Genomic DNA, 21,630 nt, shown 5'->3' with positions numbered 1-21,630 from the left:
AGCAAGGATGAGTCCCACATGGAAGTGTTTTTGTATCAAGCTGTAAATAACTGAGCTTTCCCAAGGTGGGCAAGACTCAGTCCATTCACAAGAAACCAAAAGATATTCATTTCCAAAAGTTTTAAAATAAATGCGGGGAATGAGTATGATGACTTACCATTAAGTCGAGACAACCAATAAGTAAGCCTTCTCTACTTAGTAGCACTTGTCCCTAGAAATTTCAAGTAGCAGGTTTGTAAACTTATGTACTGGCACGTGACAAGCATTGACTTGCCCCGTATTACATGAATGGCATGCACAATCCCCCAAAGACATATTTTCTAGAGTTACCAGAAAACTTAGACATTAAACTGTTAAATATCACCAGAAGAAACATTTCAACTTCAACAACTTTTTTTTGCTTGATCCACTTCCCACAAGGGAAAAAACAAACAAACAAACAAAAAAACAGGCGCAAGATGGTCTACAGAACATGGCTAAATTTTCCTTTTAATCCTTAAAATGCTAAAACCATACTCAAAATGTATTTGGCAGTAGCAAGAAGCTAGAATGTTGAGATGACCATTATACTATAAGGAAGATTTTTATAATAAAGATGTGATTTTTCAGTAGGGGAATGTTAAGCAATATGGGCCAGGTCAATGCTAGGTAAATGCACAGACATGTTTACCTACCTGATACTTCAAATTTCACGCCCCTCCAGATCCACAAAAAATGCTTTCAAGTGATAAATTTTCACCAAAACCTTAAAATGGAGTAAATTTTTCAACAGATATCTATCTTTTCAGGTTTGCATTTGTCATGCACATTCTGAAAGTGAAAATGAAATTATATAATCAAATCACAATGGTAGAATGGATTTATTCTGCAAACTAAATACTGCATTCTCTTCATAGCTCATTTTCACTTTTTTCCTTGATAAAAATTGTTATACACATGTTGGCCAAGACCCGAAGAACTGCACACAGTCTACGTTTTGACCACAAGAATCACTCACTCACACTCCTGGAGAAGTTGCCCTTGAAGTCTGCAGCATACCATTAGGCAGAAGAAGTTGCCACTGTAGAGTAATGCCCCCCCACTCCCTCCCCCCCACACACACACACTAGCATGCAGAGCCTCTTTCAGTCTTGGCTGTTAAAATATGCAGACAAGGAATAACACATCAGGCATCAATTGTCATGAGAAATAAGAGATTCTAAAATGGTCAGTTTTTAGCTTTGAATTCTATTAAACTATAGTGATGTCAGGGTGAACAACATTTTTCTGAACAACTGACCTTTTCACTTGATTGTCGTCTTTTCTTCAACTGAAAAAGATCCGTTTCCACCTTTTCTGCCAGTTCCAGTTTCCTCTTGTTCCTCTTAAAAGCTGCTAAGCTAAGTCCTATAAGTATTTAAAGCATTTAAGTAACTCAAGAATTAAATCTATACAAACAGAAGTTTCATTAATGCTACTTTTTGGTACTGGTAAGAATAACTCCCACTCAAACTTAAGTATTGGTTATATTCCATTTTCTGTACTGAATAAGAATGCATTCATCGTCATAAAAAAAAACCCCTCCAGTTATCACTAACTGATGAATTCACTCATTTTATTCCCAAGGAGCTCAGGAGCTCAAAGTTACTATGCAAAGTTGCTCATCCATTAATTGATATATCTCCTGATTAATTCATATCCTTTATGAACGCAATATAAGGAAAATTAATTCTCAACAGTACTTCAGCAACTATCCCCATTTGATCTAGAACATCGTCTCTTCAGTTTGCTGGTGTCTCTTTTTAGATTGGCTCGGGAACCATTATTTCATTTTATTTGCTGTGTAAACTGCTTTGAGAACATTTTTAATTAAAATTAAAATGACAATAATTTGCAATAAGCAGCAAACAACCAGGGAGAGAACGTGAGTGCACAAGGGAAGGAGAAAGGCTTAAGCTTGATTGCTCACTCATGTAATGCCAAACCATGGTTGAGAATGCATGTGAACCCATCTACAGTCCAATGCAAAACCAACAGAGCCTCATGACACCTTTAAGACCAATAAGTGTATTCTAACATAACCTTTCATGGACAAGAGTCCACTTCATCAGATGCATGACGTGTTACCCTCAATTGACAGAGGTGTCTGCCTGTCCAGACAAGCCACTTGTCTTCCCAGCAGCTGCCATTTGCCCAGAGGCGTAACTAGGGAAAACGGCGCCCGGGGCAAGCACTGAAATTGCACCCCCCCACGGCCCCCCCAACATACATCTGACTGACAAACATGTTTCAGAAAAACCTTAAACCTTTTCCCCCACTTAAATCAACTTGAATTTATTTACTCAGAAGTAAATCCCATTAAGTTCAAAGGGGCTTACTTACCTACTTACCAAAGGGGCTTACTTACTAACACGAAATGTGTATTTTCATAGCGATAGGATCAAGAAAATGAATATGTGTTTGTGTGTTGATATATATATGAGAATAAATACATCTGCAGCTATGTACACATATGTTGTCTCTATTTAAGTTATCCCTTTATCTCTGCATCATGCATGCATACATTTATTCATTCATACATATACATACACACACATTACATATTTTTATACACACACACACACACACACACACACACACACACACACACAGATTGACTATTTCTAAAGCTGCAAAGAGAACTCCATACAAGTATTTTCTGGATCCCCAGAAAGAGACAGTTAATAAAAAAGAATAGAATACATTTATTGTTGATTAACAAACAGAAATATAATGTGCAATACGTTTCAACTTCTGCCTTTTTCAGTTGCTCTGATGTTGTTATAAGAAAGGTCTATTTGTTAATCAACAATGGATGCACACACATTTTGTCCTTATTTAAACTCTCCCTATCAATCCTTATTTAAACTGCAGACAGAGTTAATAGGTGCATTGCATCGCCAACATCAACTTATGTTTTAACTGTTTTTTTGTTTTGTTTTTTGTTGGTTGTAAACCAGCATGAGAGTGTATACTTTGATGGCACAGAAATGTATTAAATGGGGGGGAAATGTGTGGTTGGATTCCCTGGTTAAAAAATGTTTTGATCTTAGAAATACCATGCCCGTTTCCCCCCTAGCACAGGAAAGGACATGCCTCTGGCAATGGCACACGCGCGGGCGGACGAGCAGCTTGCAAGTACCAGATTTGCTCAAGCAGTGCGCGCGAGAGCCCTGGAGTGGAGTGGAGTCGGAGGCGGGGGGCAGAATCCTTGCACGCCAGGGCCTTTGTGCCACCCTCTGTCTCTCCACGGCGAGTGGATCGTGGGACAGAGTTCACAGCCCGGCAGCACTTGATCCTGCTGCCTGTCTCTGTGCTGACTGGGGCTTTTCACAGGAAGGCAACGGGCGCCGCAACAGTATGGAGCGGAACTGGTGTGGAGGGACTCACTCTACCAAACAGCAGGGCAAACACGGCTGTACTGACCTGGCGGTTCATCTGGAGAAGTCCTCTCTCCGCGCCCCAACATCATAATGGCTCTTTCCCTTCCCAAAGTCTCTCGGCTTGGCCGTGCAGCTGCAAGCCCAGAGAAACTCCCCTAGCCGCCGCTTGTGGCTTCTCTGAGCGAAAGGAAGCAGCAGCAGCCGCCCTGGCAAGGGGAGCTCCCGGCGCGCGCGTGCGCCTTTGCCCCTCCCTCGCTCAAAGCACAACAAGCATTTCTTCTGAGACCGAGAGAGGCTTATCGGCGGGCCATCCCGCGCGGGAGCCTCCATTCCCCAGGAGTTCAGCTCTCACTGGTGTGGTGAAGTCAGTGGGTGGGTGGGTTACCCAGGAGACAAACCGTAAACAGCTCCTGCGAGAGGAAAGGCGAGCACAAGCGGGGGCTCTGTTAGAAGCCTTGCTCTTGCCGCCTTCCTTCTTCCCAAACAATGAAATGGGGGGGGGGCGCGGGCGCCGCGGCAGGGTCCGCTCGTGGGGGGGTGCCACGCGCTCCTTTGACTGCCGATAAATAATTTTTTATTTTTTTTAAAAAAAAATTGGGATCGGGGGGGGGGGATGGGACTTTTTGGCACCCCCCACGTGACCAGCAAGAGTGGCGCCCGGGGCACGTGCCCCCCCTGCCCCCCCTATTGTTACACCTCTGCATTTGCCTCATGTAGGAAGATATGAGCACTTAAAGCCATGGCTGACCACCAATGTAGCAGTGTTTCCAGACAAAAATGAATAAATGCTGTGAAGGGATGCAACTATAATTGAGTGGATGGGTTCAAAGAACCTGTGGCCCCCAGCTCCTGAGGGGCCCCCAGCTCCTGAGGGGCCCCCAGCTCCACATCTCCCTATTTTCTTCATGATCTCCCTTACTCTGAGGGGCCACCAGGGAGAGGGGAGGACACAGGCCCCCCTCCCCAGCTAAGTCCCTGATGCTGTGCCTACACTGCTGGCTAGCTGCCCTTCCAACTCTACCAGAATTGCTATGTTTCGGCGGCTGGGGAGCACACTTAAAAGTGACAAATCTCCTACCCAGTTTTTGCCACCTGTGGCAAAAATGGAGAAGGGTGTTTGACCCAGCATTAATTCAGGCAACCGAATTGTCACAAATTGTACCTCTTTTCATGGCAATTTGACTGCACTATTTATATTGGTGTATGTGTGTGTGTGAGCATGTGCGTGTGCATATGAGAGAGAGGGAGAGAGACACAGAGATACAGAGACAGAGACAGACACCTCTGCCAGAAGGCTGACAGTGATGAAATGGAATGTAGTCCAGAAAAGCCTATGCGACAATAAAATTGGTTAATCTTTAAGGGGCCACAAGACCTTCTGCTGACTTTGCTGCAACACATGGATATAGCTTCCTGCCCCCTTGAAATAGCATAATCATTTAATAGGGGAGAAATTAAAAATACACATACAAATTGAAGCAATACAGAATCTAACAATTCAGCAATGAAATAAAATACCTAAAAATAAAGTAGAATATTCTTCCTTGGTTAAAAACAACACTATACACACTCTTGGAAATGTCCTAAGAAAATGATATCCTCTTAGTTAATTTTCTCAGGCATGCCTTCCAGCTGTGATCTTGGTCATTTCCTTTATGGCTGATTTTTTATAAACTTGATCACTTCTAAAATACGCCTTTCATTTTTAAAACTATCCTTGGTTTCTCTAGTTTATATACTGCAATATAATATGAAAAGTTGCCAGCAAGCATTTTTATTCAAGGATTGGTTCACCTGTCCTGTGTTACTGAATAGAAATTTCACTTCCCTGTTGGGATTCAGGTTGTCACATCTCTATTACGATGTCTACATACTGAGCAGGTTTTGTATGCATCTTACTTATACCCTGCCTTTGTTTCATAAGGGATCTTAGTGGGGGTGGGGAGCGGAGCAGAGTGTACACTGGATTCCCAGGTGGCTACCCATTGAGGCATCCATTGACTAGACCCAGTCCTGTTTAGCTTCAGCAACCTCGTTTCATTATGGGCCTTCAAGCCACAACATGGAATCTTGACAACAAACCCTGCATGAAAAAAGGATGCAATTTTTCAAACCCTTCTATTCTTGGTAATTGAATAAAGGGTTTTGACTTTTTTTTATCAACTCAAGTTTCATCTTCTAAACATATGTATTAGCAATCATGGCTACATTGTCTAATTACATTAATAAGAATCTTAAGTGGAAATTTCCCTTTCATGGGACAATCTTGAGGTTTAAACATTATGTAAATGAATGCACTGCTGTTTATTTTTATAGTATTAAAATCATTCTGTCATAAATAATCAAAGCAATGTATGACCTATCAAAATCTGCAACAACATTCATAAAACTTTAACATACATAAACAGCAAGGACTTCAAAGGATTCTGGGGCCATTTTCCCCACAAGCAGTACCAAGTCATTCCACTGTCAAAGGCTTACAATTCAGCACTGGTCAAAAGTCATCCAGAAAGCAGAGCTAAAGGACAATACTCATTTTACTTCTCAATTTTTGTTTAGGTAAACGTTGGATTATTCTTCCATTACCAAAAACCCAGCCATGTTTTTTGAATAAATCCATTTCCCCCTCAGTGCAACCGAGTATTTAGTTTAACTGTACATTTAAATGTTTGAAAATGCAATTCAAACTGATTATCTGCAGAAAACTCAAACCTTTATTTGGCAGAAAAGGATTCATTAATTATTTAAATGTCATAAGATGATTAGCACCAAGTCCATTTATCATCAGCATAAAAGCAACAATTTATTGGCAGACACCAAATATATGTAACATACCAATTTAAAAGCATGCAACAAACCACGGAAAATAACTTAAATATACAAAATATGTGCTCTCAGTCTTTAGAAAACAATGAAATACTGTCCAATCATACAGCACCCCCTGGCAGTCACTTCTTGGAATGAACTGAAAAGGCACTGAAAATGAAGTGCTATTGCTGTTTCACCGCTAAACCCAATTGGCAAAGGGAAGATTACAAAAGGTTACACTAGCGAGTTAGCCCAAAGGGCTTTAATTTGTTTAGAATGGACAACAGTTAGTTCAGAGGCTTTAAAAATGCCACATAACTAAGGATTAACAAAGACAATTGCTTTTTAATAATTTGCATTTTAAAAAAATTGCTTTGATATATTACTCCCTAGCTATCCTCCTCCTAATCCTTACAGTGTCTAAAGTTTAGATATCCACTCCAAAAGGACAATAGCACATTGAATCAAGAGAACTGTTCATTTCTTAATGGGGTTGTCAGCACAGATGAACTCAACTCATGCAAACCGCCCTGAGCCATTTTGGAAGAACGGTATACAAATCAAATAAATAATAAATAAATAAATCTTCATACATATTCATACCCATAAAGGCACCCATTGTTGAGTGTGTTTGTTCCTGAAAATATTGATTCAGAAGCACTAGGAAAAAGGCAATCTAGCCAAGGAGATAGGGAATAATCAACCAAAGGGAATAATCAACCAAAGAGGGTTTGAGGAGGACAAACATTTATACATCCTCCTCATAGGAGCTGTGTCCCATTGCAGATTTTTCTGTTTTGGTTTCAGTGAGCTTCAAGCAAGCTTGCATTACCTCTATTAATAAATGAATACCCTGCCATTCAAGCTTTATGTTCCCAAGGCAACTTATAATACTAAAATATTACAGTATAAACAAATATGCAAAATCATACAAACACAACAAGAGCAGCAGAACATCAAAAGAAATGATAGGATTTAAAAGCAGTGTCCCTCAAATCCCAGGAAAATAAAAAAATATTTTGCCCTTCAGGGAGGGTAATCTGAGAAGAGAGCTTCGTCACAGAGAAGGCCCTTTCTCTGGTTGCAACCCACCTACCTCTGAAGGTAGGGGCACCCAGAGCAGACTTTCAGAAGATAATCCTAAATTATTAGGAATACTAAGCAAACGAGAGCCAGCTGTTAAATAGTTCAAGAGCAAAGACAAGGACACAAGGTAACATGAAGATATATCAGACTAGATTGGCATTAGCAACCTACCAGGTGTTACCATTTGGACTACATTTTTACATGGAAGGAACCATGTGGGCACCGCAGGGGGTGGGGGTGGGGAGACAACTCCAGAACTAATTGTTCACTTTGTAGTACATTCAATGTTAAAATGGAAAGCTAGGCTGATAATCTGTTTTGTCCTATCACCTTTCCACAGTGCCTCAACTTAAGTATTTACTTTCATCAGTCTCCCATATCTCAAATCCCCCTCCTCCACGAAAGGAGTGAAGCTGCAAAGAAGGAGATAAAATGACAAACAGGATGCTCAGTTTGTTTTTCCCTATGAAGACATTTTACTCAGCCATTAACATCTGCAATACATCTGAAGATCCATATCACAGCTGCAGTCCTTGAATGTCATTTCCCTCCCACCAGCTAACCATCCTCAAATGTTTCTTCATATATTTTTATGATTTCTATTCTGTTGATAATCTCCTTATATGAAGTGTTAGCTGAAAACTGAGTTGAAGAAAAGTGATGTTGCCAAACTTATTCAGATAGTGCACTACCAGGGATTGCATTTTAAATCTCCTTACAAAGCAAACCAACAGCAATTTCAAAGACAGTGGCCTCCATCCAAACTAGTGTTGTGCTAGCTCAAGAACACAGCACAGTGACACTGCACATAGAAAGGAACATTTGTTCCAGATCAGTTCTTGGGCTAGCTGAAGATGTTGATATGTTGCACAATGTGTCACAATCTTGTACAGGCTGTAGAGAAGGTTCCTCCACTAATCATTGGGCAACATCACAGAGTACAACAACTTCATGCAGCTCTGCGACTTCTTAGGTGTGCACTACTTCTCTTGTTCTGCTCATGCAACACTAATCCAGATGGCAGCCACCATTTAAGGTGCAATCCAAAGAAAACCAGATGTTACTATATCCCATTGATTTCAATGTTTTGTAGATTGCACACCTTAAACACCCTAAGACATAAAATTGCTTAGGTCCTAGGAACAATTTACTCACTGGTAGCCATGAACCCTGGAGGACAGGCTGGTATCCCATGATCCACTGCCCATCTGAAGGCTCCTTCGCCAACTAAAAAACTGGAAAGAAGAATAGCAGAGATGGAAGGAATGGAAGAGAGAGAGTGTGTGTGTGTTTTTACAAAATGCTTTGACTGGCAACATATTCCAAATCTGGTTAACTGCAATCTCATTGCAAGCTATTTGTTTTATGAAAGGAAGTAACCCTTCCACCAGTGGAACACTTAAGTTTCTCTAATTTTTACGCTGTAATCAAGTTCAAGCAAAATGACAGGAAACTACTCAAAGCATAAAAACTTCACAACTTTAAATTAAATGAGTAATCCAATACTTGGAAAAAAACAACTAAGCCAACCTTTCAATGTCAAAGAGATATTGGCCTTAAGCCTGCCCTTCTAAAATGTTTCATGTGTGGCAGTGTGAATCACAATAAAAGACAGACAATTAATTGTAAAAATATTTTTGTTTTCACTCCAATATTAAGGTCAATCATGAACAGTTTTCATACATTTAGTTTCATACACTCACTGGTATCAGTTTGATCAATTTGGAGAAATATTTGCAAAACAACATTTTGAATATTGGTTTTAGCCATTCATTGAAGTTGATCAAACTGAGGCAAGGAAAAAGTGGCAGTACATAGGCAACAGAGATAACTTGACCTGCCTCTTTCCCTTAGGTAAGGGATCAGAAGTGAGCCACAGCGTTTCATGATCTCTCCCCTCTTACATGTATATTCCTCCACTGACATTAATATCGTGCTTTGGCATTATCTCTCTCTCTGTGTATATATCTTTATCTATAATAAACCTTGTTGCAATAATTACAACAACCCTGAAAAGTATTTATTATCCCCTGGGTATTAGCAGGAGTGCCTTGTGGGAGGCCACCAGGTGGGTTCATGGCAGAGGTGAGATTCAAACTAGAGCGTTCCCCATTTGTAACTCAGTCTCTTAATCATGACACGTAAATCAAAGTGAACACTATTATTATTTATTCAATTTCAATACCACTAAACAGGATGCTCTCTGAATCTCGATTTCAGACCAAGTTGAATAAAAATTCTGATTAAGATTGAACCCTGGTTAGCTGGACAGATGCAGTATTTTAAATTGGGGTGTGTGTGTGTACACACACATACAAATTTAAGCGTTATTATGGAGATAGGTTACTACTGTCATTGGCTCTCATTCATAAGCTGGAACAACTGGAATTAACGGGACAAGTTTATTTGTCCTATTCATTTCAATGGGAGTACTCAGTGCTAATTTTCTCAAGCCTGTCATCCAGCCAATCAGGAGGAGAAGTAGCCAGCCAATCAGGTGGAGAGGAGGATGGTCTTCATCCTCCTCTCCCCACTTCTGCAATGGACACATTGCTGAGGACACACCAGCTTCAGGACAGAAACCCTCAGAGACCGGACAAATAGTGTGGCTGCAACATGATGAGGATGGAGAGCTCCGAGAACCCCCTGGGAGCCCTTCAAGTATCCTGGATAATAGTATCCCATTATGAACCCCTAATTTAAAAGATTGTGTACAAGCCATGATAAGTCTCAGGCTTACATACTCCCCCGCCGCCCGAACAAAAAGAGTAAAGGTTTCCACTTTTTTTTAAAATTAAACCACAGTTTTCTGTTAAATACAAATTGCAGGGACTGGGTTTATTCTAAAGTTAGTTAACGAATGTGGATATTAAACCATGGTTTGATAGCCATTTATGTTTATTATTTATTATTATGCATTTATCAGTTAATTTTTATGCCGTGTTCACCATATATAGTTCACTGTACTCATAAATCACTTCTCTAAAAATGTGCCTGAGAAGATGTACAATAAAACCTCTTTGAAAACATCGCTAGGGTTCAAAAGCTTTTACAGTAGCTGCCTTCTATGGTTCTCACAGGCTATACTGACTGTTTAAATAAATATTCTCATTTGTTGTTTTCATGCTGCTCTTTTAAATCAGGTTGCTTAACTGGATGTTCTGTCTTCTCTTTCCTCTCTTCAAAGCAAGATGGGTCTTAAATTGCCCTATAGATGGGGCTGCCCTCAGCTCAACCTACCAGGAACTGGATGATATGAGATAATCTTGTAATGCCATGGCTGCTGCGTTTCCTCAAAAGTCTTTGAAGGACTTGATCAAAAGTTTCTTGGAACGCCAAGATTATGATGCCCACATGGCTTCTTTAAACTATTGAACTATTCATGAGACATTCATAAACACGTCAATTTCAAACCTTCCATGTCCTGCAACAATCTGAAACCTCTTTGAGAGTATATGATAAATCCTATAAAAACATCCCCATTAAAACTGAATGTTTTAACCACTTGATAAATATTATGTCCTTTCCCCCCACTCAAAATTACAATTTAAAAAGATGGGCTATTATAGTCTACATTCTACTTTGTACAATTATTGAAGTCAACTTAATTTTTCTCACAAGGAAATAAAAGTTCTCCTTAAAATTTACATTTAAAAGAATCAGTACAAAACATAAGATTTCTCAACAAGCTATTTTTAGCTTTGAACTCTCATTTATTGGACTTTTCTATTTCAAATGAAAACATCAGAAATAAAAGCTTAGTAACAGCATAACCATCTATATAAACAACCACAAAGAAAGAAGCTGAAGCTCTACATAACATTGCCTTTTATCCTGAATATTCCATTCTATTTACAGCTGTAATGAGTGCACAAGATGTTCCAAGATCAACCAACAAAAGCTAATGCTAGTCTTAAAAGCACACTATTACTGATGTGCAACAAAGGGCTTAACCCTCTTTCAATAAGAATAACCTTCAAATATTGCATGCATTGCAAACCAAAAAGCTAAAAGGAAAAAAAAACAAAAAACAGAATAAAGTCATTACCAGGGTGGAATTCTGCCAGCAGAGAGTTTCCCCTTCTGCCCTTCACATAACAATCTATTTGCAACCGACACAGGATTTTTGATTCCTGGGGAAAAAACCAAAGTATTATTTAAGAACAGAGCCAACCATGCTACAGGTGGTTCTGACTAGGTTTGTATTACAATCATTTAATTGATCAATTACATATTTTTCCAGATTTAAACATTTTGGTAAATTATCCCCAGTATAATATGGCATATAATTTCAGCTAAGTTAACAACAACAAAGATTATAAGTAGTCATTTACAGGGCCTTGTATTAAGAGTAGGACCAAAATACCCATAACCCTAAACTACTTCACCTCCACACAAAAACAAAAGTCTATGGGGCAAGCATTCAAAATGTGGGCTCATTCTTTAACATTAAGGTAGAAAACAAATGAAGATAAAATATCACATATTTACCTTTTTTTAAATTAAGAGACAACCTGAGCCGTAACATACATTTATACACATTCAGAGTAGTATTAACATTTGAGAAAACTATATTAGTTCTCAAAAGATACACACATTAATGTGTTCCATATTACATTACAATACCAGTGTATTCCAAAAGTTAGCAGTACTGAACCCAGACATGGAAGGTGTTATCCATGAAACTGTTAGATGGTTTGGGGCAACTCAGCTAAGCTCCAATTCCTTCATTCGGAAATGGGGATGACAATGAACCTCATAAGGTTTTTGCAAGGATGAATGGGCTAAAGAATATCAGTACTGTGCACCAGCAATGCACATTTGGAAGCGTATTCTCGATATCATTTCCAACAAGCAGGGAAATGGTTTTTCTTGTTCTCTGGTTTTTCAATTAGCATCTCAAAAAAGGTCCCTGAGGAACCTATTTTAACACTCCAGACCCAGAGATATCAAGTTAACTCAAAATAGAGTCTGAAGGAATGGAAACACAAAGCTCAAAATGATAGCGCAGAACAAGTAAAATTAAAAGAACGGATAGTTCAAGACGACAAAGCTTTATTTTGCACAGTGCCTAAAGACAGTGTGCCTTCAACTTCCTCCATGCATTCACTGTATCCTAAACCACTTAAAAGGGATCTGAAATACTATTTCACAATATTTTGGTTACTGGCAACACTGGATTGGTCCAGAAGCAACAGAAGCTCTAAATGAATACCACTTTTAACCCTCTGGAGCCCATGCAGATCCTCCTCAGCTCATACTCATCAACATCCTGGTTTACTAAAACCACAACTCTGCAATTCATACAGCGTGGTGAGAGCCAGCGTAGTGTAGTGGTTCGAGTGCTGGACTAGGACCAGGGAGACCCGAGTTCAAATGCCCATTCAGCCATGATACTAGCTGGGTGACTCTGGGCCAGTCACTAGCTGGGTGACTCTGGGCCAGCCTAACCTATTTCACAGGGTAGTTGTGAGGAGAAACTTAAGTACGTAGTATACCGCTCTGGGCTCCTTGGTGGAAGAGTGGGATATAAAATGTAAAAATAAATAAATACAAAGCCAGAAACGGTTTTGAAAACAGAGTTAAGCCACAGTTGCTGGCTTCACATAAGCCACACTTTAAATAAAACAGGATGTTGATATTACGGCTCCAAAAGGAGTCAAGGAGATACAGGAAGGGGAGAGTGCATGAGCTCGAGAGAGTTAGAAGCCCCTTTCACATAAAGGGAATCCAGAGTTTCCCATTGCATCTGATCTAGCCCCTAGTATTAAGTACATAATCAAGGTTGTTTTTCAACTTGAACATTCCTCTAGAGCTTAATCAACATACCACTGAGAGCGCCAACTGCTCCAAAATTTAGTGATTTTCCATCCATAATACTGGCATCGCATTCTATTTCACCCAAAAGATTTAGATTAGATCCCATTCCTGCATTTGTAAAGGGAGAGTCCTATAAAGAAATGGAGGGAAAAGATAAGGGCACTCATTCGTAATTATGAATATAATAGGAGTCAAATGAAATCATGTTTGGCTGCCCAAGATGTTCTGCTCAGGCCACCAGTTGTAAATCAAGTTTCCTTGCAGGAGAGAACAAATGGGGCGGGGAGAGAGAAAAAGAGTGTCAAGAATGACAGGTGGAGGAAACAGCAACTGTGAGGTTTGGCTTGCAGAAGAGCAGCGTAGAGTAGGACGGGGTGTTCTCAAATGAGTGTATATACACACACACTGTTATACATACTGACACCCATACTACAGCTATTACTAAAGGAAAGACAATAACTATTTCTCAGTTCAGTGAGCAGAGTAACAGTCTTCTTTAGATTCTACTTCATGCTGTACCATTTATTGGATTTCTTATAAGTACACATGAACTGTTTTACATGTATACAAAAACAGCACACATTCATATTTTTTCAGAGAGCGGGGTTAGTCTGTGGCTCTGCCCACATCCTTTACACCCAGTGACAAATACATGATTGTACAGCAGCAATGTCTGAAGCAGCCCACAGAAATCAGGCTCCAAGGTCAACTGGCTATAGGGAAACGAGGTTGAGTAAGTGTGTGGCTGGAAGAGATAATGGAAATTAGCCAAACAGGTACATCCTGGGATCCCAACTGCTGCAAATGCTGCTGCTTGCACACGGGAGTTTATAATACTGGCCTACATCCAGTTTTAAGATTTATTTGCAGGAAACAAACAACACCCACACATGGAGGAAAGAGATGATTTTCAGTTATTTCTTCTCCCTTCACTCTACAATAGGGCTGCACAACTCTGGCTCTCTTGCAGATGTGTGACTACAGCTCCCACAATTCCCAACTATTGGCCACTGTGCCTGGGAATGGTGCAAGTTGTAATCTAGAAACAGCTGGAGGGCCGAAGTTGTACAGCCCTGTTCTATAGTCTATGCAGCCCAAAAATATGACTTTGTCCGGGGGGGGGGGGGCCCTCAGGGACTTTTTTTTTGTTTAGGCACAGGTGACTGCAGAGGGAAGGAGGAAACGCCAGAGATAATCCCTCTCTTCCATGCACTAGTGAAGGTGCTCCCTGTGTGCAATTCTTAATCTGGATTCTGGACAACAATCCTGAGCCAATCTTTGCAGTCATAAGTAGCCTTTTCTTCAGGCAGAGAGAGAACCTGCACATTAATTAGCTAGCCATTAATTACCAAAATTTTGAAGCCAAATCACTAATGTGCAGAGCTGGATGTAGGAGGAAGGTGAAGCATTTGGGCGATTTCCAAGATAGCAATAGCAATAGCACTTACATTTATATACCGCTCTATAGCCGAAGCTCTCTAAGCGGTTTACAATGATTTAGCATATTGCCCCCAACATTCTGGGTACTCATTTTACCAACCTCAGAAGGATGGAAGGCTGAGTCAACCTTGAGCCCCTGGTCAGGATCGAACTTGTAACCTTCTGGTTACAGGGTGGCAGTTTTACCACTGCGCCACCAGGGTAGATGAAGGCTCTTTAACAATATCATGTGCTTAACAAGTGGTACCCCTTCTCAAAATTTAAAAAAAAAAAAAACATTTAGGTTTCATCTAGCTCTGCAGATCCCATACAAGTTTTCTATTATACCATTTTCTTACACAGCTATTTTGCAGTGTCACATCTCTCATAAGCATGGCTTGAGCAGTAAGTATACAACTGCTTATGTAGAAGAAATTCATGTTTCCACAATATTACAAAGCAAGTTAAGTTTTACAAGTGAGGATATACGAAAGAGTGCCGTGGGGTGGCAGCGTTCATCATTGCAAACCCACATTTAGACCTACAGAATAGCTAGTAAGTAATTCTTATGCATCTCTCTATGTATTCGACAATGAAAATATAGCTGTCCAAAGCAGAATTTCAGAGATCTATCTAAGGGACATGCTTAGATGTTCATTTCATTCCCACTAGTATTTATTAGACATATTAGTCCCGTGTGCATATTTTAAAAAGAAATTCCTTACTATAGAACTGTGCACATCTTTTGCAATTCAGAGGGTAGTTAATGGGGTCCACTAACCATTTCTGCCTCTTACTGCTTTGTCTTAACACACACAAATCAATACAGGGGCCAGGAGTGCTTCATTTCCTTCTAACCTTATTCCCAAATCTTCTATACCATGACTGGATTATGTATTTATATAAAGTGATTTTTTGGAGACTATAGCCTCCCCTGAAATACCATCACTACAAGCAAGCCAACTCACATCTGGGAGACTATTCAAGATGACATTTATTTATTGGCAGGCTACTCTGAATGCATTACACACAAAGACAGGAGTGGCATTAAACAATGCCTCTGTGTGGTATGCAAAGAATAGCTAAGAAGGTTTTAGCCACTTCACTCATCTCCCAATATTCAGTTACCTGGAAACCACATTCAGTGCATGTGATCTCAATGAGAAGTAATACCTACTAGGTAATGCAATATCTAGTAATACCTACTAGGAATGTGTTTTAATTCGAGGTGCCGAAATCCTTCAAGCTGCCCCAGCCAAATCATTTCGGGGGGGGGGCGGCAAACAGGCTTTTTAAAATGAGCAGCGCAGGTCTTGCCTGCCCCTCCACAACCCCACCTGCCTTACTCCTCTTAAAGTGCCCACTCTCCATCCCCCCAGACGTGCAGGAACCTCTTTGTGCACATCCCTAATACCGACATCACTTTACTACAAGTGTCATAGGCACTGCACACTTAATACAACCTACCAGAGCAACGTTCACCCCAAGAGTCATACAATTCCACTATACAACACAGAAATTAGCCCATTTCCTCAGATGCTCTAAAAGGCAAGTCTGAGGGCTATAGGTCACCTCCAGCCTCAGAGGCAGGATGCCTCTAAATACCAGTTGCAGAGGAGTAACAGTAGGAGAGAATGCATGCCCTCACCTCTTGCCTGTGGGCTTCTCAGAGGCATCTGGTGGGCCACTATGTGAAACAGAAAGCTGGACTAGATAAGCCTTGGGCCTGATCCAGCAGGGCTTTTCTTATGTTCTTTCTTTTTTCATATTTTAAAACAACACATTACAGTAATGTTGAAACTTACAGTGTCACTGCCTTTTTCCAAACTGCCATAACCAAAATAATCTTAGTTATTTTGCTCCCTTGGTTTAAAGTTGTTCTGTCCCAACCAGGTCCACTGGAAGCTGCCGCCCATCAGGCTCTTTCCCAGGGTTCTACCCCCAAACCAACCATCAACATTCTGAAAGCAAGACACCTTATCAGAATGTCATCTTTTGGACAGAGTGGCAAGTCTGCTATACTCAACAAAACATAATTCTTATTCATTAGGTAATTTGGGCTGTGCTTGAATGCTGTTGTGCTTCTAATCACACATTCGCTGCAAAAAAGCTGGAACACAGCAGGTAAAAATTGACAGACCTGGTACTCACAGTCCAAGATATTCAGGAAGAGCAAATTCCTGGCAAATTGGGCTCCTGTGCTAAACTTCCCTAATAATCATAGCAAGAATGGATCCAGCCAGAAAAATATAAAAGCAACACTTATGCCAGGGGCGTAACTATAATAGAGCAAGGGGAGACAGTTGTCTGGGGGCCCACTGCCTTGGGGGGCCCCCAGAGGCAAGTCACATGACTGACTCCCCCAGCCGCGCACCTGCCCGGGCTTCCTTCAGTTGTATTCATCCTCCGAAATTGATGTGAGTGTTAAGACCTGGAGCTACCAGAACAGCATGTCTTTCTCTAGGACCATTAAATGACTTGCATCATCCACAATTTACAAAACCTTTTAAAAAATAATTTAAGATTTCTTTACTTCATGAGCTGAGCTTCAGTGAGGGGGGCACCATTTTAAAATCTTGTCTCTGGGCCCACTCCAACCTTGCTACGCCCCTGACTTATGCTACAAGGAATAGTTTCTGGTACATACTGTCAATCTAATATTGTTGACTGCATTACATGTATGCATTAGGGAAAGAGGGAAAGGAGAATGGTTCAAGACTTACGTTGCAATTATTGTTCAATAAAAATCAAGTTTAAAAGGTGAAACATGCTGTTTTGCAAGGCGAAAGGGAGAGCACAGGAAAAGAGCCAGCTATTTCCAAAACATAGTTCAGAGCATGTTTCAATTAGGTTAAACCAGGACCCAAACAGCCTTCTGCAATGAAGAGATGCTTTCAAGAACAGCAAAGGGACATTGCTAAGAGAAGTTTTGCTTAAAGTTAGAGCAATCTCTTAATTGAAGACCACATATTTAGCTTTCACTAACAGTTTTTTCAAAGTATCACTAGCAAGCTAGCAGCTTATAGATGACCTATCTAGGACTGTTAGGAGACTATCCCATGTGCTCAGTTAGGCTGCAATTCAGAGAAAATTCCATTCATTAGCTGAGCTTAATGAGCCTTAGGCCTTTACTTGCCTAACCAGGATGCAAGGACCGAGTGGAACATAGTCTAGAAGCAATTCACTTCACATTAGAGAAACAACCAGCTTCCATGTATAGTTAAGCATGCAGAGGACTAAAAGATTTCAGGCAAGGTGGAGGGAAGCCTTTTCTCTTCATCTCAAGAGCACAGGAAAACAAAAAGCACACTTGTGCCTGGGTCCTCCTCATTAGGCAGGGGAGAAAATTTCTCAAGGAAGAAGCAGATTTCAGAAAACTCAGTAGGAAATGCATACTACAGTTCTTCATGCTCTCCGACTTCTAACACTCTGATGGTGAGGCCCCCACTCCACACAATATGCCATTTGAGCTACCCTGTGAAGTGCCTATCACTTATATGCAGGCTTCCTTAACATAGCCTTTTAAAATGCTAAACTGCCCAGAGACATGGGTTTTGGGTGGTATAAAAATATGTCAAATAAATAAAATGCCTCTCATTCCTTTTGTTCATGCAAACATCAAGCAACCTATTTAAACCTTGTTTCCATCTGGCCAATACCTGCTATCAATATATGCAGTCTTCTTATTAAGCGATATCGAAGCCATTCAAAACTAATTGCAGCAGATTATTTCCTACACATTCAACTGTTCTTTCTACATCAGAGACATAGTAGCTGGCAGCATTTCTGTGAATCCACACAGTCTGGCAGGAGGAGCTTGTGTTCTTTGCACACAGAATATGAAGGAGGAACAGCCCGCATATCACAAGCAAACTGTCAGCTCATAAAAGATCAATAGAAACTCCTACTCTTTGACAGGCCTTTGAAGTGATGCCTTTTGGACTGGCTGGGGCTCTGTGTAAACAGCAATGTGTAAACTCAGCAGGACTGAGGAAGAAGCAGATGGGAGGAGACAACTGCCTCTCACTCATATTCTGTGAAGCCTCTCGAACAATCCTCCTATACCCCGACTGCAACTAAGCCTCAATGGGTGTGCATGAAATCAATTGCATATTCTTCCCCAGCTTACTCTGCCTCCACTTCAGTCTCCTTCGCTTGTTGCCTTCTTGGTTTTATGTGCAAGCCCCTCAAGGCAAGTCCTCCTACACGAATGGTGCTATTTAAGTAATGATCCAAGGACAATCAGATTTTTTTTTAAAGTTACTCTGCCTAGTCTACAGAGTCTTAGGCTGCAATACCATGTACACCTACCTAGAAGAAAGCCTTACTGAGGCTTACTTCTCAGTGAGGCTTACTTCTGAGTAAACATGCATAGGATTGTGCTATAAATCACTTAAGAGAAAGTCCTTCTGCAAGTGTTTTTGTCAGCTGTTCTATAGAAGTCTGTGTATCAAAGTATTCCCACATTTTAGTCTCATCCAGGGGCTTTTTAAGAGCTACAATTCACTCAATGGCTTCCCAGTCAACAGCACTGATGCAGGTGCTGGTACCAAACCTCTGATCAGCTTCTTTACAGAGCATGTTCCTTCCCAATTCAGTTTCAGTGAGTAAAATTATAGACTTCCGTCTGTGCTGGCTGGGACCATTTCTCCATTTTATGGAGAGGAGAGATGGTCTTGTGGTAGCAAGCATGACTTGTCCCCATAGCTAAGCAGGGTCTGCCCTGGTTGCATATGAATGGGAGACTTGATGTGTGAGCACTGCAAGATATTCCCCTCAGGGGATGATGCCACTCTGGGAAGAGCAGAAGGTTTCAAGTTCCCTTCCTGGCTTTTCCAAGATAGGGCTGAGAGAGATTCCTGCCTGCAAGCTTGGAGAAGCCACTGCCAGTCTGTGAAGACAATACTGAGCTAGATAGACCAATGGTCTGACTCAGTATATGGCAGTTTCCTATGTTCCTACCAACTTTAAACTTTATTTGGTTCATAGCCTCTAAGACCTCTTTCGAACTCAAGAAATCTGAAAGCAAGTATTCCTAGTTTTTGTCCAGGCACGCAGATCTTTCCATATATACCTTCCAGGTTGAAATATAATCAAGATGATCTGCAAGCTTGATTTTTATTATTTAACTGCTTAATTTCCAACTTCAGCATTTGAATAGTAGCATCAAACCATTTATGACTGAAATGGTAACTGAATGGAAACATTCTAGGTACCCTACTGATGTAGGGTACCCAAACTCTCTCACTAATGTTAATGAGAAAAAACACCTTGTTAAGAGCTCCATTTACTCCTCAATGAATGCTTACAAACATCAAATATGCCTTATTTTTGTTAGGATTGATCCAGCTCAACAGATTCTTTTTTCTCTCAGCATTTATTTCAGTAAGCTCTGTCAAGTACCTTGTACAAACTGGCTCACTTCAGCCCAATGCAACATGCCATGTGGCTAGTATCCCTTCAAGGTAGCAAGAATGCCCAGTGCCAAAGCAATGGCATGCAATGTAAGAGTACTAAAATGGTCACTATTCTTCCGTTTATGATGCAAAGGTTCAGTCTGAGTAACAATAGCTATGTCCAGAAGAGGTTACTGCCTGTACTCATTTCTTAAGAGTCCAATTAATCCCACTTCCTTATAAATTGCAGAGCTGGGAATCTGACCTGCCTCCCTTACGACATTAAGTCAACATCTCCATTCTCTATACATTTTTTCTCCATCAATGTTGAACACCACAAAGAACAAATTTGTTCTCCATCAATGAAAAACAAAAGTATTTATTATTTTTATCATGAACGTAAGTAATGTAATGAATGATTTTGAACTTGGACGGTGCATGTCAAAGTCCCTTGTGGGCAGCCAAGTCTCATTGCCTAACCTGTCTCAGAGATGAATTACAAGAATTCTATTCCTTTATGAGATTGTGAGCTCATATATTCCCCTCTGAATTGCTTCACCAGTATTAACAGGAGCAGGGAAAATCAGAAAACAGATGACTGGGAAACTAACAGACAGTGTCTGGGGAATCCATCTCTTGGAAGTGAGATCCATACATACAACATCCCCCTGAGAAAGAAGGAAAAGCATCTTTCTACATGGAGTCAAGGGCCATTGGGCTCCAAGAGTGATAAATTACTTTGAATGGTGAAGGTGGTGTCAGAACTAATCAACCTGTCATCGAGATAGAGAAAGATCTTGGAGTAGAGGCCAGACCAAAGGATAAAAACTTGAACCTATTGGCAACGAAGCAACTTCCTCCAGGAGAATTTGAATGGAAGTGGTGGTGACTACACATTAAAATCCTAAGCTGTAACCTATGCACACTATAGTGAGAACCCAGTTGTTTGTAGTGATGTTTTCCGAAACCAATAGAAAAGGTCTCAGATGTGTTCCAACAAAGGTGTTCCTGAAGTCATTGTCTCTTTGTGTAAGAGGATTACTTGCCCTTTTGGTTGGATGGTTCCCAGAAATGTAGGTGCAGGGCTCAGGAAATTCACTGATCTACTAGTCTGTGATGAGTAACAAATTATGCTTAACAAGTGGGGAAAGTCCTGATAAGTAATGTATCAACAAAGCTTGAGAAATCATCTGACAGGTAAAATATTTGTCTGGCTGCTGAACTGAGTCAAATTTCTTGACCCCTGTGTACGTGATTGGTCATGTGTAAGGTACATACTCATGCTGCGGAAAGGAATGTTCCAATGACCCAGGTTGAGAAGATGATCTACATGATGCATTATGCATCCCCTTTACAGTTAGCTAAGTCTGATGAAAGTCATTGTGAAGCTCAATGACTTAGTTTTTTATTTATTTATTTACTATACCGCCCTTCCAAAAATGGCTCAGTTGTGTTTCTGAGTTTCTAGACTCTTTCTGGAGTTTCATCTGTTTGCTTCCAAATAGTGCCTCTAGATCAAAAGAAACATCTTTTCACTCACTCCCCTGGAGTGAGCTTCATATGCCAGATGACCTCAGTGAAGTATGGCATCTAATTGCCACCAATGTGGACAATGTCCTCACTACACAAGAGGAGCAAGGTTGCTATTTAGCAATACTTTTTTCTCTGTGCAACCAAGGCTGCCTCCCTTTGGTGTGCCA

The 21,630-nt window shown here is 40.6% G+C and overlaps 1 protein-coding gene across 6 annotated transcripts in view; it reads right to left on the bottom strand.

Annotated features, from left to right (window-relative positions):
- TASP1 (taspase 1) overlaps positions 1 to 21,630 on the bottom strand; it is a 105,750-nt gene that overhangs the window by 63,465 nt on the left and 20,655 nt on the right. For all 6 annotated transcript variants that reach the window (XM_053284601.1, XM_053284600.1, XM_053284602.1 and 3 more), the window contains 4 exons: positions 13,125 to 13,245; positions 11,344 to 11,428; positions 8,451 to 8,530; positions 1,280 to 1,386 (listed from right to left, as the gene is read on the bottom strand). In XM_053284601.1, the coding sequence (XP_053140576.1) occupies positions 1,280 to 1,386; positions 8,451 to 8,530; positions 11,344 to 11,428; positions 13,125 to 13,245 (393 nt within the window). The remainder of the gene's footprint in view (positions 1 to 1,279; positions 1,387 to 8,450; positions 8,531 to 11,343; positions 11,429 to 13,124; positions 13,246 to 21,630) is intronic.

Source organism: Hemicordylus capensis, chromosome 1 (assembly GCF_027244095.1).
Source record: "Hemicordylus capensis ecotype Gifberg chromosome 1, rHemCap1.1.pri, whole genome shotgun sequence".
NCBI classification, from domain to species: Eukaryota; Metazoa; Chordata; class Lepidosauria; order Squamata; family Cordylidae; genus Hemicordylus; species Hemicordylus capensis.
Note: the sequence above shows the minus strand (reverse complement) of the source record. Positions and strands in the feature narration are given on the sequence as shown.